The following is a 25,370-nucleotide window of genomic DNA, read 5'->3' on the forward strand; positions in this document are numbered from 1 at the left end:
ATTTATAAGCAAGGTGTGCAGAACATAAAAAATTTGTACATTTAAAATCAAACATATAGTGGCCACATACATTAATACATTTTAAGATAGGCACACAAACCATGTTTGGAGGATCAGGCTTGCAACCAGATTGCAAGCTGGAAAAAACCTTCACCAAGGCCAAACAGGAGCCACCCCAAAAACGCTGCAGTTCCAGTGTCATCTTGGGGCTTGTTCAGCGCCATGTGGTGGGACATTTTAAAAGACAAGGAGGAAGTAGGCATACTTCAGCAATCCTGTTTCCATACTCAAGCCAGAGGGCTCAGGGGTTTTGAACTTACAAGAATCTAATGGCCTCAGGGGTGCCCAGAAGGCTTTTCATGCTTGGGACATGCCTCTTTACCAAGAACTCAGCAGCAGCCCAGTATTCAAGTGGAAGGTGGATGGCATTAGACTCAAGCTGCCATGCTTGAGAACTGGCCTATTTTTAGAACTGAGATGGTTACAAGCAAACAGAAACACAAACCAAATGTTACAAGTAAACAGAAAGACAAAACAAATGTACCGGTACAGAGAGAGGAAAGGACTGAAATTCAAAACTGCCACTGTCCTATGAGCCAGCAGGCTCCGTTCTGCCAGAAACCAATCTCCAAGCAGCCTATCCCATAACCAGGCTCTGCCTGAATCAGAAAACCAGGCCTGGTGTGGAATTCCTTGTCTGTCTAGCCCTTCTGTCTGTCAGTCTCATCAACACTACATACACAAAATCTCAATCAACGCTATACACATATACAACAGTCGATAGACACACACACATTCAGCTGATTTAATACGAAATGTACGTACCAGCTCTTCCACCCAGGACAGCGTTCAGTGACTGGATCCAGTACTGAACAGATGTGAGGCTTTAAGTCTCCCTGATGGGAGTCAGAAAGCCCCCTCCTTTTTTAATTTTATTAATTTATTCATATTACATCTCGATTGTTAGCCCTTCCCCTGTTTCATCCCATTCTTCCCTCCCTCCCACTTCCCACCTTCTCCCCTCCCCTATGTCTGTGATTGAGGGAGCCCTCCTCCCCCTATATATGCTCTTAGAATATTGAGTCTCTTCTTGGTAACTTGCTGTCCTTCCTCTGAGTGCCGCCAGGGCTCCCAATCCAGGGGACGTGGTAAGAAAAGGGGCACCAGAGTTCATGTGAGAGTCAGACCTCACTCTCCACTCAACGGTGGAGAATATCATGTTTGTCAGCTAGGTCCTGGTAGGATTTCAAAGCTTACTGCCTATATTCTCCTTGGCTGGTGCCTTAGTTTGAGGAGGACCCCAGGACCTCAATCTGCCTGTTATAAAGTTCTTGTAGGTTTCCAGGACCCTGTGGGTCCTACTATTTCCCCATTCCTCCATGCTACTCTTGCCTAGAGTCTCAATAGGATGTCCTCTCTTCTGACCCATTTTTTAGGTAAGTAAAGTTTTTCATGGTATGTATCCCTTGGACTAGTGTTTTGATATAAGTGAGTATATACCGTTTGTCTCTTTTTGCTACTGGGTGAACTCACTCATTATGATAATTTCTAGATCAATCCATTTGTCCACAAATTTTGGGAATTCATTGTTTTTAATAGCTGAGTAGTATTCCATAGTGTAAGGGTACCACAGTTTCTTTATCCATTCTTCTACTGAGGGATACTTGGGCTGTTTCCATGTTCTGGCTATTATGTATAAAGCAGCTATGAACATGGTTGAGCATATGTCCCTGTTGTGTGGTAGGGCATTTTCTGGGTATATTCCAAGGAGTGGAATAGCTGGGTCTTGAGGAAGCCCTATTCCCATTTTTCTGAAGAGCCAGATAGCTTTCCAAAGTGGTTGTACTAGTTTGCATTCCCACCAGCAATGAAGGAATGTTCCTCTCTCTCCACATCCTCGCCAATATGTGGTGTCATTTGAGTTTTTGATCTTAGCCATTCTGATGGGTGTAAGATGGAATCTCAGTGTTGTTTTGATTTGCATTTCTCTGATGACTAACGAGGACGAGCATTTCTTTAAGTGTTTCTCGGCCATTTGATATTCCTCTGTTGAGAATTTTCTGTTAAGTTCCAAGCCCCATTTCTCAATTGGGTTATTTGGTTTGGTGGTGTTTAATTTCTTGAGTTCTTTATATATTTTGGATATTAAACCTTTGTCAGATGAAGGGTTGGTGAAGACTTTTTCCCAGTCTGTAGGCTGTCGCTTTGTTCTACTGACAGTGTCTCCTGCCTTACAGAAGCTTCTCAGCCTCATGAGGTCCCATTTATTAATTGTTGACATTAAGGCCTGGGCTGTTGGTGTACTGTTCAGGAAGTTGTTTCCTGTGCCTATGTGTCCCAGGCTCTTTCCCACTTTTTCCTCTTACTGAATTAATGTCTCTGATTTTAAGTTGAGGTCTTTAATCCACTTGGACTTGAGAGAAAAACCCCTCCTAATGGGCACAGATGTGCCCCTGATGAGGCTCCAAAGGCCTCCCTAACAGAGGTCAGAGACTCCCTCATGATGAACACAGAAGGGCCCCCTAATGAGGCTCTGAAGGGCTCCCTGACAAGGGGCAGAAAGCCCCTCCTGATGGACCTAGAGCATCTTCACAGGCTCCCACAGCCAGGACGATACAGCATGTCCGCTAAGTTATTCCTGGCTGCCACAGATACAGAAGTACCGGGAAACCATATAACATAAAAAGACAGAAGTACATGGACACACACTTACTGGCCAGTCTAGGACCCTCAGTTTGGGTTCCTGGGCATCTAGGGGTATCCTGGACAAGCCCCCAAATTTTATGCCGAGATTACCCAGATCACGAGACCTCCCAAAAAAGACCACCAGGATTCGATACTGATGTAAAATACACAGGGTCTTGTATTGCAGGCTCAGAGATTTGGATCATTATCCTTCCTGATGCAGCATGATAGGAGAATGATACCAGAGCTTCAAGGGTAATGGGTTTATAAGGAAAGACTGTAATTAGGAGTGGGGGTCACAGGGAAGTAAGGAAAAAGCTATAAGTGATGGGTCGTGAGTCTCAGGAATGTAGTCTTTCAGGCAGGTTGGTTGGAGGCCAGATCTCCAGGGAAAGTTGTGAGTCTCAGGAATGTAGAGCTTCAAGCAGGCTGGGTCCAGGAGGCTGAATATGCAGGGAAGTATCTCAGAAGATCATTGGCTGTTAGTTGTATTTAATTGTTCCAGTGGAGTTTCTGGAGCGTGCTGGTAGGTGTCATTCCCAGAACACATGGAGAAGGGCACTTAGAGGACAAGTTCTCATACAGACCATCATTAATTGCAGCATATAAATTACATATAGGATATGGCATTAATTTTGCCTCTACAGCAACACTTGAGGAGGCAAAGGCAGGTGGATCTCTGTGAGTTCCTGGCCTGCCTGGTTTACAAAGCAATTCTAGGATAGCTTAGGCTACACAGAGAAACCCTGTCTTGAAAAGACAGAAAGAGAGAGGGGTGGCAAGCAAGAAAAATGTGTTTCTTGATCTTTATACCTTAGAAATATCCAATAGTTTTATGTTACAATAGGAATCTCCTTCGTGCATTTTTCCCACTGTTGTTTTGTTTCATGTTTTAGTATCGTCTCATGTAACTTGAAACATTAAAGTGGATAATAAATCCTAATGCATGTTCTGTTTTCTCCCACAGTTGGTGTCTCTGAGTTTCATGGTCACTGAACTATTTAGTAATTTTCTGAATAGCAGAAAGTTGAGCAGATCAGACATTCATGTCTTCATGGAAATGACAGGAGACTGCCACATATTGATGCCTTCTGAATTGTTTGCTTAAGTTTGTGTGTATGTGTGTGTGTGTGTGTATTTGTGTGAGCATGAGTGTGTGTGTATGTGCATGTATGTGTGTTTGTGTGTGTGTGTGTGTGTGTGTGTGTGTGTGTGAGAGAGAGAGAGAGAGAGAGAGAGAGAGAGAGAGAGAGAGAGAGAGAGAGAGAGAGAGAGGAAAAAGGGACCCAGAGCCTTTCATGGGTTTTGAAACTTCAAAGCTCACTTCCACCCACCCAGTAACACACTTCCTCCCACAAAGCCACAAGTCTTAACCCTTTTTGTCTTTCCAAGTAGTATCTAATGATTAATCATTCAAATACATTGACCTATGGAGGCCATTCTTTTTATTTATTAATTTATTCATATTACATCTCAATGATCATCCCATCTCTTGTATCCTCCCATTCCTCACTTCCTTCCATTTTTCCTTTAATGCCCTCCCCTATGACTGTTCCTGAGGGGGATTTCGTCCCCCTGTATATGCTCATATGGTATCAAGTCTCTTCTTGGTAGCCTGCTATCCTTCCTCTGAGTGCCACCAGGTCTCCCCATCCAGGGGTCATGGTCAAATATGGGGCACCAGAGTTCATGTGAAAGTCAGACCCCACTCTCCCCTCAACTGTGAAGATGTCCTGTCGATTGGCTAGATCTGAGTAAGGCTTTGAAGTTTACGGCATGTACTGTCCTTGGCTGGTTCCATAGTTTAAGCAGGACACCTGGGCCCAGATCTGCCCATCATAATATTCTCCTTCTAGGTTTCTAGGACCCTCTGGATCCTTCTATTTCCCCATTCTCCCATGCTTCTCTCATCTAGAGTCCCAATAGGATGTCCTCCCCTCTGTCCCAATTTCCTGGTAAGTGAAGATTTTAATGGGACATGCCCCTTGGGCTAGTGTGCAGATATAAGTGAGTATATACCATTTGACTCTTTCTGCTCCTGGGTGAACTCACTCGTTATGATCATTTCTAGTTAAATCCATTTGTCCACAAATTCTGGGAATTCCTTGTTTTTGATAGCTGAGTAGTATTCCAGTAGTGTAAATATGCCACAGTTTCTTTATCCAATTTTCTACTGAGGGACACTTAGGCTGTTTCCAAAATCAGGCTATTATGAATAAGGCTGCTATGAACATGGTTGAGTAAATTTTCTTGTTGTGTGCTGGAGCATCTTCTAGGTATATTCCAAGGAGTGGAATAGCTGGGTCTTGAGGAAGCCCTATTCCCATTTTCTGAGATAGCACCAGATAGGTTTCCAAAGAGTCTGTACTAGTTTGCATTCCCACCATCAATGAAGGAGTGTTCCTCTTTCTCCACATCCTCACCAGTATGTGCTGTTGCTTGAATTTTTTATCTTAGCCATTATGATGGATGTAAAATGGAATCTCAGAGTTGTTTTGATTTGCATTTCTCTGATGACTAAAGACGTTGAGCATTTCTTTACATATTTCTCAGCCATTTGATATTCCTCTGTTGAGAATTTTCTGTTTAGTTCTGCGCCCCATTTCTCAATTGGGTTATTTGTTTTGGTGATGTTTAGTTTCTTGACTTCTTTATATAGTTTGGATATTACACCTTCGTCATATGTAGGGTTGGTGAAGATCTTTTCCCATTCTGTAGGCTGTTGCTTTGTTCTGTTGACAGTGTCTCCTGCCTTACAGAAGCTTCTCAGCCTCATGAGGTCCCATTTATTACATGTTGACCTTAAGGCCTGGGCTGTTGGTGTTCTGTTCACAAAGTTGTCTCCTGCACCAATGTGTTCCAGACTCTTCCCCATTTTTTCCTCTAACCAATTCAGTGTCTCTGCTTTTATGTTGATGTCTTTAATCCACATGGACTTGAGTTTTGTGCATTGTGACAAATATGGGTCTAATTGCATTTTTCTACATGTAGACATCCAGTAATACCAGCAGTATTTTTTGAAGAACATATCCCTTTTCCATTGAATAGATATGGCTTCTTTGTCAAAAATCAAGTGACTATATGTGTGTGAAATAATTTCTGGGTCTTCCATTTGATTTCATTGATCAACCAGCCTATTGCTGTGCAAGTATCATGCAGTTTTAATTACTGTTGCTCTATAGTACAGGCTGAGATCAGGTATGGAGATTTTTCCAGACGATCTTTTCTTGTATAGAATTGTTTTAGCTAATCTGGGCTTTTTGTCTTTCCATATAAAATTGAGAATTGATCTTTCAATGTGTTTAAAAACTTGTGTAGGTATTTTGTAGGGATTGCACTGAATCTGTATATTGCTTTTGGTAAGATGGCCATTTTTACTATGTTAATTCTCCTGGTCCATGAACAGTTTGTTTATATGGAGGATTACATTGATGGATTTCCGTACATTAAACTATCTCTGCATGCCTGGAATGAAGCCTACGTGGTCATAGTGAATGATATCTTTGATATGTTCTTGTAATCATTTTGTGAGTATTTTATGGAGTATCTTTGCGTCAATGTTCATAAGAGAAATTGGTCTGAAATTCTCTTTTTTTGTTGTGTCTTTGTGGTGTTTAGGTATCAATGGGACGGTGGCCTCATAGAATGAATAATGAAATGTTCCATCCATTTCTGTATTTTGGTGAAGCTTGAAGAGTATCGGCATTAACTCTTCTTGAAGGTCTGGTAGAATTCTGCACTTAAGCCATCTGGTCCCGCGCTTGTTGTTGTTGTTGTTGTTGTTGCTGTTGTTGTTGCTGCTGCTGCTGCTGCTGTTGGGAAACTATCAATGATTGCTTCTATTTCTGTAGGAGAAATAGGTCTATACAATTTGTTTATCTGATCTTGATTCAATTTTGGTAAGTGGAATCGATCAAGAAAATTGTCCATTTCCCTTAGATTTTCAAATTTTGTGTCATATATGCCTTTGAAGTAGGTACTATTTGAAATTGTTTCTTTTATGGAATATTTTGTTTTCCCCATCAATGGTTATTGATAGTTTCGCTGGGTATAGCAGTCTGGCCTGGCATCTATGGTCTCTTAGGGTTTGCAGGACCTCTTTAGGGGCCCTTCTGGAGTTTAATGGTCTCTGCTGAGAAGTCAGGTGTAATTCTGATAGGTTTTCCATTGTATATTACTCTGCCTTTTTCTCTTCCTGCTTTTAATATTTTTCTTTGTTTCGTATATTTTGTGTTTTTATTATTATGTGGCAGAAAGATTTTCTTTTCTGGTCTATTCCATTTGGTGTTCTTTAGGCCTCTTGTATGTTTATATATGCATCTATTTCTTCAAATTGGGGAAATTTCTTTCTATGATTTTGTTAAAGATATTGTCTGGGCCTTTGAGTGGGGTGTCTTCTCTTTCCTTAATGCCTATTATTCGCAGGTTTCGCTTTTTAATGGTGTCCTTGATTTCTTGGATGTTTTGTGTCAGGAATTTTTCAGATATAGAATTTTCTTTAATGTTGTTTCGAGTTCTACGATTGTGTCTTGTAGTCCAGAGATTTGTTCCTCAATTTCTCGGATTCTGTTAGAGAAGGCCACCTCTATATTGTCTGCTTTCTTCTTTAAGGCCTCTCAATCCCGTTTTTCTTCTGTCTGTGCTTTTGTAATAGTTTCCATTTTCATCTTCAGAACTTGAACTGATTTATTGATCTCTTTCATCTGTTTGTATTCTCCTAAATTTCTTCCGGTACCTCTCTTTGGTCTCTTTTATGTCTGCAATGTATTTGGTTGCATTTTCCTGCATTTGTTTATAGATTTTGCACATTTCTTTCATTATCATCTTGATTATTAAAAATTTGAGGTCATTTTCTTATATTTCGATTCTCTTTGGGTTCTCTCGGTTGCTTTCTTTGGGAGAGTTGGGATCTGTAGATGCCGAATGGTTTTGGTTTTTGTTGTTTGTGTTCTTCTGCTGTCCTTTAGTCATTTTGCTGTCTCTGATGTTGGGAGGTAGTTTCTGGTGTCCTTCACTGGTTGTTGAGAGTGGATAGTTGGTGAGTGATTATAGGTCCTGTGCCCTTGCCTGTGGGGATAAGAGTGTTCTTCCCTGGAACAGGCAGGTGACCTGGTTTCTCCTCCTTGAGACTTTGCTCTACACCTTAGGCTCCAGACTGGGTCAGCAGAGGTAGGCTATGCCTGTTCCCTTTCAAGCTACTACTGTAATTCAAACCAGTTGTATTGGGGCCCAGACCTCAGGTGGCATGTGTTCTGGCTAAGCCGGTTGCTCCCAGCAGCCAGTGCTTCCCGACGGCCCCACAGTTAAGTTCCTGCCCAGATCAGACCCACTGAGTTGCAACAGCTTTTCAGACCTGAGTATAGACACCTCAGGGCTGTTCAGCCTCTTCCAAAAGCATAGGAGATCCTGCCTGGCTATGGGCACTGTCCAGGCTGGGTGCTATCTTCCTGAGTCTGCAGGCACAGGTGGCCCACATACAGGATCCACTTCATATCACAGACGGTATGCACCCTGGATGGGCAATTGTTCTCAGCTGCATGCGTTCCCCTGTGGCCCTACAGTCAAGTCTCTGCCTGGATCTGAACCACTGACTTCTACCTGCCTTTCAGACCAAAGTATAAACACCTCAGGTCTATCTAACCTCTCAAGAGTGCACGGGAGATCCTTCCAGGCCATGGGAACTGTCCAAGCCTGGTTCTATATGCGCAAGTCTGCTGGCTCGGTCTGCTGTTCTGGCACCAATTTGGAACCATTCCAACCGTGGTCTGCACACACTCTGGCTGCACTATGTGATCCCCACTGCCTGGGCTTCCATTCAGCCTTGGGGCCCTCCACAGACTGGTGGTGGGGGTGTTCCAAGGACTGTTTCACCTGTTCCTCTGAGACTTCCCTAGACCTGGAGCTCCAATGTGCCACTGTCCCACACACTGAGTTCCAGCTTTATACGCAAGTCCCATGGGATCCATTTCTGCATCTGGAGAGCGGGTTAAGGGACTCCGTGGGTGCTGCTCGACCTGGGGCCTAGGCCTGCTGTATGGTCTGCACTGTGGCAAACCCCGCTCATCTAGTGTTCTCTAGTTCTAGCATTCTGTGGCTCCCTCAAGCCTGGTCTCCATGCAGTAGATCAGATACACTGTGTGATAGCCACTGTCATCTTGGAACTGTCCCTGTATCCTATTTCTAAAAACGTCATTCCCTCTATCCTATTTCTTAAACTTCACTCCAAGTCAGGACCTATTTCAGGTATGCACCTTGTTATGTGGCGTTGCTAACACAGGACTGCAGCCAGGGACTGGTCAAGCTTAAAGTTCATCATCAAGCTCCACTGGTCTTCTCCACTTATCAAAGAAACATAGTTAAAAATTAGCCATTTGGTACTATCTCGTGACATTTACCAAGAAACAGAGTGTTTCAAAAATTTATCTTGATTCTGGTGACATCAGCACCAGGTGCTGGGCAAAATAATTAGTAACAGAGCACTGACCTTTGATGAGGAATGCATCTGTGTACTGATACCAAGCTAATTGATTAAGAGTGATGACATTTGTTAATGTGCATTCTATACCTTGTACTGCTTCATTTAAAGTTGTAATTCAAATTATGACATTATCTGTACCTTGTACTGCTTATGCCAAAAATGCTTCTCTGATATCCTTGAACTTATTACATGGGAAAATGTAGCCAAATACCAGCCTCTGTTTCAGAAGGAACAAAGTATATAACCCTAGACTTCTTGCTTGAAAAATACACTCAGATGCAAACTTTTTCATGAGTTTCTCTGTGTGTAAACTCGCCTTATCTTCTACCCACCAATCCTTCAAGAATCCCTGTTCCCAAAGACCTATTCTCTAGAGAGAGAGAGAGACAGAGAGAGAGAGAGAGACAGAGACAGAGACAGAGAGACAGAAAGAGACAGAGACAGAGAGACTGGCATGGGCCTTCCCCCAACAAGGTCACACTTCCTAATTCTTCTAGTTTTTTCAAACAGTTCAAGTCCCTGGTGACCAAGCACTCAAATCTATAAGGTTATGGGGGTGATTCCTACCCAGCATATTAAGAAATAAGGCAGTCATCTTAGAGGTTCACCCCCTTTTTTTTTAACCTAGCTGTAGTCCCTTCCCGATCTGTCTGCCTACCAGGGAGTTGGTTTAACTCCTAATCTTTCAGTTTGGACACCATCACAGCATACCTAGATTAGAGTACCAGCCATCTATAGGGTTTCTCGGCTTTTGGCCATGCTTTCAGAGCAACAGATAAGCTATTGTCCTGAACAGCATTGTTTATATCCTTTCATTACTTAAATTATTTAATGTTCTACTCCAAGTTTTTTTCATGAGCTCTCTTATATTTAAGTTTGGGCCTACCTCAGCATCATTATTCCAATGATGTTCTTCTCTTTCAGAAATGCCAGTGTTTCTCTGGTCTCTAGTCATTTCTATATGCTTTCTCAAGTCTCAGATCTATACCCTGCCTTTTGTTTCTACTGGAAAACTTTTAGGAGGCCAGTGTGGCATTTGTGTTTTCTAACAAGAAGGTCTCTGTGAGTTCTGAGCCTGTGTTATGAACCATCTCAGATAGCATGCCTGGCCATTTTATATTACCTGTGTTGTTAGATCCCATTCATATTTCTATCTCTATCACTTCTACCATAGCCTACAGGAATTTGAGGCCATCCATTGTCGTGCTCAAAAAATAATAATAATAAAATGAAGAGTGGGGAGTTAAGATGAAGAAGAAAATAATTTTTTCCATGGAATTTGGAGAACAGGGTCCAGTCCAGGGGTCAGTGAGGCTTCCTATTTATGGTCAACTAGGGTTCAGAGGTCAGTCAATGAATACAGAAGCTCTGTTTCTTTTTTCAAATGTTTACATGCTTACCCTACATGCCCTTCTAGTGTGTTCTTTCTGTTTACTTAATTCCTTAATATTATAATGATTTATCTTATGCAACCATCTTATCAAGCCATTGCCAGAGGATCGTTACAGAAATATGCATCCCTATGATCTAGAGTAGAAAATGCTGATGTGCTTCCCAACTCATATTGTAATGTCCTTCCAAAGGAACTGAGTTGTAGCCCAAATATTACTCACCTCAGCATTTGAAGCAGCCACCTTTAGTTGCCCAGGTTACATTTGTAATAGTGATAAGACTTCAAGAGTGTGTCTCCACACGAGATTTGTGGACTCCTGTCCTAACCCAGAAGCTTTAGGCATACTGACTTATAAGAGGTGAGGGTTTTCTCTTTCCCAGTAGCCACAATACCCCCCTTTTTACACATGAGACCAAGAAGAATAGATGCTTGAATGATCAGAGACAGGAAATTTGACAATTTCCAGCCTAGACTACTCTAGTTTCTCTCAAATGAGGAAAGAGAGGAATGGAAACATCACGTCCCAGGTAGTGCTACTACATTCTAGGTGAGTAGAAGCAGTGAGGTGGTAAACATCATGCAACCCTCTACTGCAAGGATGTCCTGGTCATTAAGACTGAGAAGGTCTGTTCTAAGGCAGACTAAGCTATTCTGTCTGTGGTATGGGGTTTCCACGGCCTTGAACCTTTACCAACACCACCCACCATCTGGCACCTTTCCTGAGGCTGTTGTAACCTATTTGAGTTGTACCGAGGCCACCACTGAACACAGTGACACTGACAGGGAACTCTTGCAAAAAAAACAGTCCACTTTTCTATAGGGACACCTTGGGTGGAGCTTCCTGTTTATAAATAACACTCATAAATAGACTACTGTGGACTGGGGGAGTCTCTGGAAACAGTGTTAAGGAAGAGGACACAGAAGCCCTGTCCTCTTGTGCTTTCTTCCTACACCATGTGGAAGAACAGACAGCACATGTCATGTCTCATTTCAGTTCTTCTTGCCTTCCTGCCTTCTGCTTCCTCATACTTTGGAGATCTGTGAGTACCACCAAGGCCCTCTTCATAGCATTCCTCTTCCTGTCAAAAACAAATCATTTTCTTTCACACTCCCTTATCCTACACACCTTGCTAAATTCTGTTTGCTTTTTAATTAACAAATAATTATTGTATATATGTTTTCCAACTTTGGTACTACTTGGTTCTATGTAATCTTTTCCTTTCCAGCTCTAAAGCAATCAGTGTTACTACACTGAGGTGCCATGTGATTTAGAATAGCATTCCTCTCAGATACCAGTAGTACCCAGAATCCCAGCGATCAGAAACATTCTTATGTGTTGAAACTGTTTAACCACTTTCAAAATAAGCATCCAAATTGTTGGAACTGTGGGTTGGAAATCTGTAGCCTATAGTTTAACCTTGGTACAGGTAAGACTTTCGGCACACCAGAACACTGTGTATGTTTGTGTCCTAAATTAACGCTCTTGTTAGGATCAAAGACCTTGGATAAAACTTGCTATTTGGTGTCTAAAATATGAACATTATTAGAGTTAAATTGTAGAGTGACTTTTTTTGTTTTTGTGATTAGAAAAATATATTTACAGTGGTAAAAATAAAAACAACCTGGTGATATTTTTGTATAGTGTGATATCCCACTGAAGGGTTAGATTGACTCCTGGTTGGAAACAAAAGCTCTAATGCTAGGGAAAGATAGAGAGTAATCTTACAAACAGCCTTTGGCACTTGCTCAAGTGTAACATGGGTAAATTATGCAACTCTGAATTTCACAGTCCCATTATAAATCTTAGGTTCAGGGAGCATCCAAAAGTAAAAACAGGGTACAGAGTTATTTTTCAAAAATAAAAAATGGTAAAAAAAAAAACAAGAGGAAGAACTATCCTGATACATTTTTTTTAAAAGAACAGTTATTCTTCCTATATTATCATTAGGAGAAAATAAAAGCCACCTAGAACTGGCTGTTTAGTATAGGCACTATATGTCATTAAAACCTGACTTGGTGGATACCATTGTTGAAGCTGCATTGTTAGCACTACAAAAACTGATAACCCTCATGCCACCCTGCTGTCATGCTATCGACCTGCCATCTCAGGCAGTAGACAAGTGGATGACAATGATTATTGTGATGAAACTACATCGTGCACAATGAGATCTGTCATCAGCTGGCCTGAACTTCTTTCTTTCCAGGAAGTATATGGTGCTGGTCCCATTCCAACTCCACACTGAGACCCCTGAGAAAATCTGCCTCCATTTCTTCCATGTGAATGATATGGTGACTGTAAGCGCCTCCCTGCAGTCTAGCCAGGGAAGCATAAACCTCTTCAATGGGCTTGTGGTTGACAAGGACATGTTCCACTGTGTTTCTTTCACTGTGAGTACTAGATACCTGTTCCAATTTGTTTTATGTATTGATGTATATGTTTGTGTGAGTATGCACATATGATATACATAGATATTTCTATAAAGAATATTAACTGAGAAACATATCTGTGACTTCAAGACAATAGAAACTTAGAACTTGTATCCAATAAACAAACATCATAGGTTTTTCCAATCCATAATGGGAAGAAACATTTCCCTCAAAAATCCTACGACCCAGGGGAAGGAGGATTTTGCCAGCTCATAGTACTTTCTAACAGAAAAATACAAACTTTCAAATAGCTCTCCAACTAATAAGCACCACATCTCCTTGGTGTAATTGGTATCCCAAGTAATTGCTTGGCTTCTTCAGGACCTATCTTCAAGACATCATTCTTACCACCCTTAATATATAATCTCATAAACAACTAATATATTGTCTTTCCCTCTATCTCAGTTTCAGAGTTAGAGTAATTTTTAATCAAGATCATATTTACCCCATAAAAATACTGTGGTTTTGTTGATTACATTGATGTGTACATAAAATGTGTTTTCTTTTTTATACTTTTTTCTGACACTTTTTACCTTCCACATAATACTTAAACAGAAACTAATGGACCCTCCCACCTCCATCTCCTTCCTGTGATGTGGAAGGGGATGAAGTGAAATAGGAAATCTAAGAACTGCATAGGGTCAGACAATGAAGGGTCTTGTTTTCTTCTCATTCTCAGCTCCATGGGGCTTCCCTTCCTGTCAAGAAGGTGGAACTCTCTGTTGACATCCGAAGATATCACCATGAGTTAAACAGAAAGATGATTGTGCTGGTGAAGAACACAGAAAATGTTGACTTTGTCCAGACAGACAAACCAATGTACAAGCCAGGACAGACAGGTATGAAGCTCCATGGTGGGCAAAGGAATTACAATGCCATCCTGAATGTGGCACAGAGAAGGCCTAGGGCTCTGGACCTCACTAGAACATTCTCCCTCTCTTTTTTTCCCAGTCAACTTTCGGGTTATCTCTATGGATAAAAATCTACGCCCCCTGAATACATTGGTGAGTCTTTTACTTGTGGGCATTGGTGGGTTTACCATGATGAAATGTTACTGCAATAATTTCATTTCCAGCCCCTTGTTAAGGTATGAATTGGTCTTGTTTTCTGTTCTGCTCTTTTGCCAATTTATGCCACTTGCTCATTTGCCATAGGGCATTCTGTGTCTTCTGTATATGGGAAAGACCTTATTTTGCATTCTATTATTGGTTGATTGTCTCAGGGTTTGCTTTTTACTTCATGGAGATTTTACTGTACAGAACCTTTTAGTTTGATGATGTACTTCTGTCATTTGTTTTGTAGTTTCTGTTAATTTGTGCATCCTAAAGAATTCCATTCCTAGCCTAATCAGGGTATTCATCACATCATCTCTATTATCTTTATAACTTAGTGTTTAACATTTGACTCCTTCTCTAAATGAACCTTTTAAGAATAAAATTGCATTTTACAGTCACTTGTCTTCTGCATCTAGACAAGTGGTCAGTATCTAAGTTATTTACTCTCTATTATAAATAGGAGCTTCTCTGATGGAGGATGGGAGATGTTTTTTTTCCATAAGTATAAAGATAAACCAGTGACAGTTGGCTTCATATTATGTCTTGTAGCAGCATAATAATAATGGGTTACCCTGGGACCTATGACATGTCTAACCACAGGTCTGTGGCCCTATAATTATATCAAGTGTGTAGTTCATCTTAAATTGGTCGTTTACTTCCATGGCATTTGTGCTACCATGACACCAGTGAGCATATCTTGCCAGGCCAGTGGTTCTCACAGTTGATACAGTTCACAGCTGGGTGAGACTGATGATTATTTTCCTCTTCTGGTAGTGTGCATAACACCTTCCAGCTCGAAGAAAGCTAGCCAGTAGGGATGATTGTTCCAGTCAGTACAATCTTGACTGTAGAATGTGAAAGCCTAAACTGTGCACTAAATCACATCCTCTCCTCCAAAAAAGACCATAGATTACTGTGTTAGAAAGGAAGGAAAAACTATAAGAGCCTGAGGTGAATCCTGTAGGAAACAGAATAAATATGAGGAAACCATCCTCTAAAAACAGCATAGCAGCTCCATGTATGAACTTACAATTGTGTTAGCATGCACAAGCATGGAAATGTTAAGCCAGGCCAAACCCTACCACGGAGATTAGAGATGCACATGAAGACCCACCCCTGGAGGAGCTGTTGTTAGCTGAAGGCTACTAAGAGAAAGTCAGCTGTCTTTAAGAGTATAGACCCTGATAAGTCAATCATACTCCAGTGGAAGTACACATAGCCAAGGATATATGGGCAGCACAAATTGAAACTACTGACAGAGAAGAGAGAAGGAGAGAGAGAGAGAGATCTGGTATGAGTTGTGGGAAGGCGTGAATAATATCACAAAACACTATACAAAGTTTTCAAAAAACCAGTTAAAAATTACAGAAAATAGAAATCCACTTTTATTTAACTTGTCCTTTACAAATAACAAATTACAATAGATGCTATCTGTTGGAGAGTGTAAAGATTCTATTTACCCACTAATCTGTTGTGTAATTTTGCCAAGTATCTTTTTTCTCTTTTCTACTATTTATTCTCCCTTTATACAAATCATCCAGATTGCAGCCTCCCCTCTCTCCACTTCTGCCAGTCTTCCCCCGTAAACTCCTTTCTGCTTCACATCCATTTCCCTTCAGAAAAGAGAAGCCTACCCAGTGATATCAACCGAACAGGGTATAACAAGATGCAATTACACTAGGCAGCCCAGTAGGAGGAAAAGTGACTCAAGAGCAAGCAAAAGAGTCTGAAATACACCCACTCCCACTGTTAGGAGTGCTTCATAATCCCAAGCTAAAAAACCACAGCATGTATGCAGGGGGCCACACACAGGCCCCAGCAGCCTCCATTATGGTCGCTTCAGTCTCTGAGGCCCTATGAATCCTGTTTAGTTGATAGTGGAGGTGGTCCGCTCCTGGTGCCCTTCACACCTCTGGTGTCCCCTCTTCTGGGGGGGGTTCTCTGAGCTCTGTTGTTTGACACTGGGTTTCTATATCTGTTCCTATTGGCTACTAGAGGAAGCCTTTCTGATGATGACTGGGCTAGGTACTAATCCTATGAGTGTAGAAGACTATCATTAGAAATAATTTCGTGACCCCCCCTTTTTTGTCAGTCCTATTTTGGTTCTACCCTTGGTCTCTGAGCCATCCAGCTTCTAATTCCTTACCATCCAGGCAGTATGGGGCACAGGCTTCCTCTCATGGCTTGGGCCTCAACATAGACTGTTCATTGGTTGGCAACTCCCACAAGCTCTGAGTCATGACTGCCCCAGCACATCTTGTAGGGAGGACAGGTTTTGGGTTGAAGGTTTTGTGGCTGGGTTACTGTCCCAGTCCCACCAATGGGAGTCTTGCTGGTTACAGAAGATGGCCAGTTCAGACTTCAAATCTTCATTATTAGGAGCCCTCACTAAGATCACCCTCATAGAGTCAAGGAAGTTTCCACTGTACTAGATTTCCACATCGCCCCATGGATGGCCCCCTATTCCTGTTATCTCTCCCCATATTCTTACTCTCCTTTCCTCCCTCCCTTCCCTGATCTCTCCAGTTTCCAACCCCACCCTCCCTGAGTCCACTGGCAAAAACTACTGTTTTCCCTTCCTATGGGGATCCATTCTTCCCCCCTAAAGCCCTCCTTGTTTAGCCTCTCTGGGTCTGTAGACTGCAGTACGAGCATCCTTTACACTACAGCTAACACACACTGTGAGTACACATCATGTTTGCCTTTCTGGGTCTGGATTTCCTCCCTGGGGATGACTTTTTCTAGTTCCATCCTATACTTTACAGCTAACACACACTGTGAGTACACATCACGTTTGCCTTTCTGGGTCTGGATTTCCTCCCTGGGGATGACTTTTTCTAGTTCCATCCTTCATAAAATATATACACATGTGTATGGTTCTGTTGGGCAATCCTAATCACTTATCTCTGTAATCTTATGACACTGTAAAGTTTCCCATGTAGGTTGTTGTCTTAATTAGGGTTTTAATGCTGTGATGAGACACCATGACCATGACAACTCTTGTATATATATAAAACATTTCACTGGGTCTGGTTTGCAGTTTCAGAGGTTTAGTCCATTATCATTGTGGCAAGAAGCATGATGATGTGCAGGGAGACATGGTGCTGGAGAAGGAGCTGTGAGTTCTACATCTTGATCTGCCAGCAGCAGAAGACTGTGTGCACCCTGGGCTTAGCTTGAGCATTTGAGACCTCAGAGACCTGCCCTCAAAGTGACCCATTTCCTCCAACAAAACCACACTTACTCTGACAAGGATGCACTTCCTAATAGTGCCACTCTCTATGAGCCAAACATTCAAACACATGAGTCTATGGGAGCCATTGCTATTAAACCACCATAGTGTTGACTCACCTCCTTAACTCATTTCCTAATACTTTGTGTGTCACTGTGTGTTACACGTTCAACTGTGTGCCCGTGTGTGTGTGTGTGTGTGTGTGTGTGTGTGTGTGTGTGTGTGTACACATATGTATGCTAGCCAGAAGACAATCTTAGGATGTGAGTTTTGAGGTGCCATATACCTTGGGCTCTGAGTCAGAGTCTCTCACTAGCCTGGGCCTTGATGAGCACGCTAGGCTGCCAGGCCAGTAACCCACAAAAGCTGTCTTTCTTTGCTTCTCCACCTAAGACTACAGCAGGAACTTGTGTCTGCTTTTTATGTGGATTTTGCACATGAGAAACAAGTCCTTATATTCCAGCAGTTAGCACATTACCAACTGCCTCTCCCTCCCATTTTTCACCACCCAGTTTCATAATAGTTATAGCCCTTTCGTTTTTATTTAGGGTAAATTCACTTCCATGAATTAATCCTTTCTTCAGAATTTCATCAACTTCTCCTGGATGTTTTATGTTGACTTTACTATCAGGTTTCAACACTACAATCAGCCTTGGAAATGTGATTGAGATATTAACACCATCTATTGATTTGGTGGGTGTGAATCATTTAATAACAAATGTTTCTGTCTAGTACACATAATATCTACCCATTAGTTTAGATTTCCTTTTATAGGTTTCCTAATTACAATGTTCTTCTTAGGCTTACTGGATTTCTTAGTTGACTTATTCCTCAAACCATAGTTTTCATCAATGAATGGAGTTTATAGAATTTATAATTTGTTGTGTTCATTTTCAGTGCAATTAAGATTTTTCTATGTATCCCATTATTTTTTTCCAAGTCAATCGTGCTGAGTTCATTAGTCAAAATGACTTATCTTCAAATCCAATACCTTTTGAGTGTTGGATATAAAGTGATCTTGCTACTATTATGTAGGGTTCATTTTTCTCCCAATTAGAGAATTAAAAGGCAGGAAAAACCTTGAACACAATGGGCAGAGTCAGCCATGGAAGAAAGGCTTTCATTAGAGGTGAGGAAATACACAGTGCAGGCACATGGGAGAGAAGACCCTCTACAGAGGGGGTCTGGGAGTCCTGTCTCTTTCTAAAGGCTAGGTGGGGTCTTTAAGGATCTTTGAGAGGTCTTTCTTCTTAAAATATGGTTGATCATTTTCAACAAAGACCAAGACTTTAGGGTAAAGTTGTCCTGGTCTTGGTCTTGCACATGTGAGATCGGCTCACTGCAGATATTATCCCCAGTACTAAGAGGTAGAGCCTTTAGGCCTCTGTCTCAGATCAGGAGTGTGAATGAGGAGCCAGAATTCCACCATTTTAATTATCTGTTTGTGGCATCTCTTTCTATCTGTCTATCTACCAGGCACTGGTTTAATTTTTAGTTCCTTAGTTTGATAGTAACAATCTTACCTCTTCACTCATAGTTCTTTGCTGGCCATATAGGCCAGAGCCTTCAGAAAGATATAAAATTATAACATATGTAAGAATTTTGTAAAAATTTCTTACTTCACAAATTTGATACGTTGCAGTGTCAATTGACTTTTTTTTAAGACAGGTTTTTACCATGTAATTCTTGCTGGCCTGGAATTCTCTATGTAGACCAGGCTGGCCTTGAGTTCATAAAGCTCCACCTGCCTCTGCCTCCTGACTGCTGGTATTAAAGTATGTGCCAAATAAATTAATAAAAAATTTTTAAAAAAATAAGGCATGTGCCACGAACATGTCTGTCTGGATCAAGTACTTGAGCAATGGTTTTAAAGAGCAATGTTTTAGTCAACAAATATGTCCTTTTGGTTTTTTTTTTAAATTGCTTCATCTACATCTTATAAAATTCAAACTGCAGCTTGTACTGTCTTCTGCTTTATCAGTACTTAAAAGTTAGAGTAAGACCAAAAAAGAGAGGAAGGCATTGGTCCTAAGTGCCAAATTGTTCAGAAGGTCAAGAAATAAGGCACACAAAGAAAGATCAGCAGAAAACAGAGAGTGACTACTGTCTTGGGATCAGGTCACACTAAAATGAGTGTCTTAACATAGGTTTTTTAAATAGGTTTACAAAGCAGTAAGTTTCTACATGGCTTTTTCATAGCCATGTTGTCTCTCTCACATTCCCCTCCCATCTCTCCCATCCCACACACTCATCCCTGCTTAAACTTTCTGCCCCTCGAAGTGCACCTGTGCTTTGATTACATCTATGTCATTCCTTCTTCTTCTTCTTCTTCTTCTTCTTCTTCTTCTTCTTCTTCTTCTTCTTCTTCTTCTTCTTCTTTTCCAGACAGGGTTTCCCTGTATATTTTTAGATGTCCTGGACTTGCTTTGTAGACTAAGCTGGCCTCAATCTCACTGAGATCCACCTGCCTCTGCTTTCCCAAGGGCTGGTATTACAGGCTTGCACCACCACATGCTGCTATGGCTGTCTTCTTTAAACTTGTGCTCACCTAAAACAAGTTTGCCTCTTCAGACATCTCAGTTACTACAGAACCTTTAATGACCTTGCCATTGTCTGTCTTTACTGTATAGACTTCATCTAACCAACCAGAAACATGTCGCCTGCAAAACCCCTGAACATGCAGCTCTTGCCCTAATCAGCAGCAATTCTCCTCTGAAGCAAGAGCAGCTATTGAGCCCTTTTCTTCTTGGTATTTCTCAGGCAGGAGTCAGGCAGGAGTTTGTTCTGTTGAACTGTGTTCAGGAGGTGTATATTGAGTACACATGCTAATCCCTTTGTTGCTCAATAGACAAGAAATGGGAAGCCAGTGCCTTGCCCAGGACACCCCCAAGTTATACATTGTGAATGGATATATTTTAAATGAATAACCCTACTTCACACTACAAATATTCCTGATCTGAACAACAAAATTCTGTAATCTCCACACTGTGAAAGTCCAGGGTGTGTCTGAAAGCAGATCAGAGAAATCGCACTGATAATGCCCCACAGTTTCATTTCCCCATGGAGTGTTTTGTGTGACTCAAATAATTCTAGAACATACACTTAAAATGTCTCCATGGTAGTTAGTTGGTTTTATATTAACTTTGTTACAGGATATTAAGTTCATCAAATTCTGGCTGAAATTCATGTCCTAAAGCCCAGTTTATACATCTATGGAATTTGTTGTATGTGGGAAATTTCTAACACGGTGGTTCTCAACCTTCCTAATACTGTGGCTGTTTAATATAATTCCTTATGTTGTTGTGACCCCAACCATAAAATTATTTTTATTATTATTTCGTAAAGGTAATTTTGCTACTGATATGAATCATAACATAAATATTTTGCAGACAGATTTACCATAGGGGTCCTGATGCCCTGTTCTAAACTAACATTGTCTTTCCTTTCATTTCAGTTTCCTCTGGCTTACATCGAGGTAAGAAACTTAAATGTTTCATATTTAGAGAGAAATCAATCCACTAGAAGTAACTTGATATTTGAATGTTGTAGTACGGGTCAGTAACCTTCTGCCATTCAAGATAACTGGTTTGTTATATCCCACATTATCTTTATTTTTTCTTTCCCCAATAGAATACTAGCAAGCTCCCAAATGCTTCCATCATGAGCACATTGCCACCATGAGATGTGTTGTACTTAGTACTTTAATGACTAAGACAATTTCCAACCTGGTTCACAGGATCCAAAGATGAACCGAATTATGCAGTGGCGGGATATCAACACAGAGAACGGGTTCAAGCAACTGTCTTTCAGCCTGTCATCAGAGCCCATCCAGGGATCCTACAAGATAGTGATACTAAACCAATCAAGAGTGAAGAAACAGCACCCCTTCACTGTGGAAGAATTTGGTAGGTATCAGGAAGACTGGCGAGAAAAAGCGGATGCCATGAGTTTCCAGTTACCATGGGATGAGTGGTTTTGAACAAATTGAGTTCCAAATATGTAAGGCTGGGTTTCATCTAACTCTAGCCACATGGACCTTCTAGAAAGTTCTGGGGTTTTCAGAAGCAAATACTTTGGTTTTCCTACTTAAGTAGATATCTCTGTGATGTGCAAGAACTGACATAATCTGTAATCATTCAACATCTAAGTTTAGTGGAGGAGAGGGGTCACCTTCATAATGTGAAATCACCATTTCTGCACAGACACTGGCCATTTAGGCAACTAGGAAAGTCATTTCCCTGAATTTCTCCTCTCTCTCCCAATAGTGCTTCCCAAATTTGAAGTTCGAGTCAAGGTCCCAAAGGCCATCTCTATAAAGGATGAAAAAATGAATGTGACTGTATGTGGAGTGTGAGTTATCTGATTTTTGTTCTTCTATTCTTAAGAATGGACTTGGACCCAGGATAGTGCCTCATTGTACACCATGTATAAATGCAAAGGCCCTGGCCTACCCTCTAGAATGTTCCCCTCTGGTGCTCATCTCTTCTTTTTCTCCCTTACTGCTCTGTGTCAATTCCTGCTCACTTGCATAAGTTGCTGGTGTTAATTCTGATGACACCAATGATAAGATCAATTGTGTGAGGTGGTAGAGCCCCTCTCTTTGGAGACATGAAGAGGCCTAATAAGTTCCACTGACCCATGTAAGGAGAATCCAAGCATTGGATCATAGCATCTAGCTGACCTATTACGGGTTGACAGAAAGAGCAGAGAAACAAGAGCTCCCAATCTCACTCCACCTCCAGCTACTACTGCTCAAGTTTAACTGATAAACAGCATGATTTTTCTATGTGCATTTCTGTGCCTGATAATTAAGGATCTTGTACTACAGGAAGTAGAATTGCCACTTAAGTCTGGAGTCAGCATAAGTCAAACCACACTAGAGAAATTTGAAAATGTGTCCGAATCAAACAGAAGAGACACACCTTAGCTTACATTTGCTTCTCATTAAAAAATAATAAACGTGCTTAAAAACAAACATGGCAAGAAAGAAGGCAAAAGATTGAGGAACTGTGCAAAACAGCTCTGAGTCATTCTCCCATGCTCCCCATTCATCTCAGCTGAATAGAAGCACCCTCGCTGACTATCCAAGGGTTGTGATTTGGTTAGTCAATTTTTTCAGAACCACAAACGTGATAAACACGTGTCTCCCATAGGTTCTTAGCAGGACTAAATACTTAATATATACTTTAAAAGTATCAGGTGTTAATAATGGACCATATGTGCTGTCACTATGACACTAGACACAGTCAATCTGTTACAAGTTGGCAGTGAGGACTATGGGTGGGAAGACGGTGGGTTTCTGCTTTACAAAGACCCCTGGTCTGTGTGACCTTATGTTCTGACAGGTATACCTATGGGAAGCCTGTCCCAGGACATGTAAACATAAGCATATGCCATAAGTGTCAGGGCTCCGGCTTCAAGGAGAAGAATGAATGCAAAGAAGTCAGTTACCAGGTAAGTGAAAACTGTTGAAAGGCCTGTTTTTATACCCAGGGTTAACTATCACAGAAATGCAGACAGCAAAGCTGAGAGGAAATGCATCCTCAGATATTGAAAGAGGATGTTCGGGGCCCTGGCGGGTAGTTCAGTGATGAAAGACTAGCCAGGCATGTGTGCAAGCTCCAGGACCCCCTCACTAACAAAAGGGATAGTCCTGGAGCCCACTAGTATTAATAGGATGTTTCAACAACTTTACTTGGCCACCACATTCATTTTTGTATATAGTCATTGTACAAAATAGTAGGATTATGGCATATTCACACGTGAGTTATCATGTATTTTAACCATATTCCCTTGTCCCACTGCCACCTCTGCTGTCTTGTGTCCTCGCTCCTCTGTGTCCTTCTCCTCTTCCTATGTAGCCTCCACTACTTTCATACCTTACAGACTATTCTTTGAAAGAATATTTTAATTAGCACATATAAAATGTAAGTATATTACACATGAAACAATAGGCTTCTTTACAGCATATTCATTCACCTGTATTACATATTTGATTACTTCCTTCATTACCTACCCTATTCCCTGCACCCATCCTCCTGCCAGACCCTTCCTCTTCCCAAATGGAACAACTTCTATTCTGCTGTCTTTCTTATTTTGTTTTGTTTCATCCTCACATAAGACAGAAGACATGCACTGTCGTGTTCATGAGTCCAGTACACCTTGTGAAAGGTGATAAGCTCCATGCCCATACTGTTCTCCTCCTCAGTTTTGAGTATCCACTCATCAGTTGATGGGCTCACTTGTATGTGAATCACATAAATTACAAGCATGTATATGAATGCATTCTGGTATGCTGGTAAAGCTTCCTTTTATGTATTCCTGAGAGCTGCTCATGTGGTCCTTTCATTTTCTGAGGTGCTTCTACACCAGCTTGAAGCTCATCCACAGCATATGAAGTGCACAGGGCATGAGGTCCTCTGCTCACAGACAAGTGTGAGGGAATTCAGTAATGTTAAACATGTGGTGTTGTCTCCTCAAGGGAGAGATGCATTGTTGTATTGTTTTCATTTTCATGTAACTACAGTATTTTAATTTTCCCTTTCTTGAGTTCTTCTTTGATTCGTTTTTATTCAGTAGTGTGGTGTTTAATTTCTTTGAATTTATGTAGTTTCTAGAAATTATTTTGCTATTGATATTAAACTTTCTTGTACTGTGGTCAGATAGGACACACTAGGTTATTTCAATTTTTCTGTATTTATTTAGTTTTGCTTTGTATCTCACTAACTGGTCTATTTTAGAGAAACTTCCTTTCATTGCTTCAAAGAATAAATATTTGAAAAAAAAGAATAAATATTTTTCGGTGATTAGGTGGTATGTTATAGATCTCTGTTAGGTCCATTTGATACATGGTGTCATTTAAGTCTGGTGATTCTGTATTGAAAGGTCTATGTTGATTGCTGTCATGTTGTTGTTGTTGTTGCTATTTGTGTTTAATTCTATTTTATGTTTTAGTAATTGTAGCTTCATTCATTTTTTTTAATGTAGCCTCTTAGCTATGCTTGTTCTCCTCTTCAGTCCAAAGTATTGTTTCTAGAATTCTCTATGGGGCTGATTTGGTAGACGTGAATACTTTTAGCCTATTTATAGCCTCGTGGTCTTGTCAGTTTTAAGAACTTTTGGGGCCTTGCGAGTTATTTACATTCTGAGCCTTATAAGTCTTGTATGTGTCCTGAGTCTTACTGAGACTCCTTCCATGTGGTATATTTAATTCAGGTAAATTTTCTATACAACACTCTGAAAGTTATTATTTTTGCCAGATGATCAATCAATGAGTGTGTAGTACTAAAGTCGCCCATTATTATCCATCTAGAACTATCTGTCCTCTGCTTCACAGTGCTTCTTTTATGAAACTGTATGCATTAACAAGTTTACTCAGCATTCTTTTCATTGCTTATTCCTTTCACTAATAGGTAGTGACTTTTTGTTTTCCTGTACCTGATTTTGGTCTGCTCTACTTTATCAAATACTAGAATTGATACTCCTGCCTCTTCTCACCTTGAATTTTCTTGATCTGTCTCTTTCTATCCTTTAATTTTTAGGGTGTGTGTGTGTGTGTGTGTGTGTGTGTGTGTGTGTGTGTGTGTTGTTTAGTCTAACTAGCTAGCCTGTGCCTCTTATTAAGGAGTTAAAATCACATATATTTAGGGTTGTTGTTGATAGTTATTTGCTTATTCCTATTATTTTATTGGATATTCCAATACTATTTATCTAAGTATCTTAGTAACATAAAAATACTAATACTGATGCTAATAACAAATACTAACTAAAGATACTAATAACATAAGCTGAGTCCCATGTTTATGATCAGATCTCCATGCTGTACAACACTAAAGATTCATTTTTCTGAAAGAAATCTTCACATGCAGGTTTTTGTTGAGCACCGATCTGACCAGTGCACCCTATCACCTTGTTTTTATCTTGCATATCAGCTAGACAACAGAGGCTGCATCACACAAGAAGAAAACATTACGATGTTCAACCTAAATAAAACATATATTCGAGCCCAGCATTTTCATGTCAATGCAAAGGTTATTGAAGAAGGGACAGGTATGTGAGTAACCTGAAAATATGGAAAATGAAATTGTGAAAATTGACTCC

The 25,370-nt window shown here is 40.8% G+C and overlaps 1 protein-coding gene across 1 annotated transcript in view; it reads left to right on the plus strand.

Annotated features, from left to right (window-relative positions):
• The window catches only part of LOC127197402 (murinoglobulin-1-like), a 342,405-nt gene that overhangs the window by 281,817 nt on the left and 35,218 nt on the right, over positions 1-25,370 (plus strand). The window contains exons 5-8 of the mRNA XM_051155299.1: positions 21,007-21,175; positions 21,536-21,620; positions 22,616-22,724; positions 25,202-25,319. Of these exons, the coding sequence (XP_051011256.1) occupies positions 21,007-21,175; positions 21,536-21,620; positions 22,616-22,724; positions 25,202-25,319 (481 nt within the window). The remainder of the gene's footprint in view (positions 1-21,006; positions 21,176-21,535; positions 21,621-22,615; positions 22,725-25,201; positions 25,320-25,370) is intronic.

The sequence above is a fragment of the Acomys russatus genome, chromosome 13, assembly GCF_903995435.1.
Source record: "Acomys russatus chromosome 13, mAcoRus1.1, whole genome shotgun sequence".
Taxonomy (NCBI): Eukaryota; Metazoa; Chordata; class Mammalia; order Rodentia; family Muridae; genus Acomys; species Acomys russatus.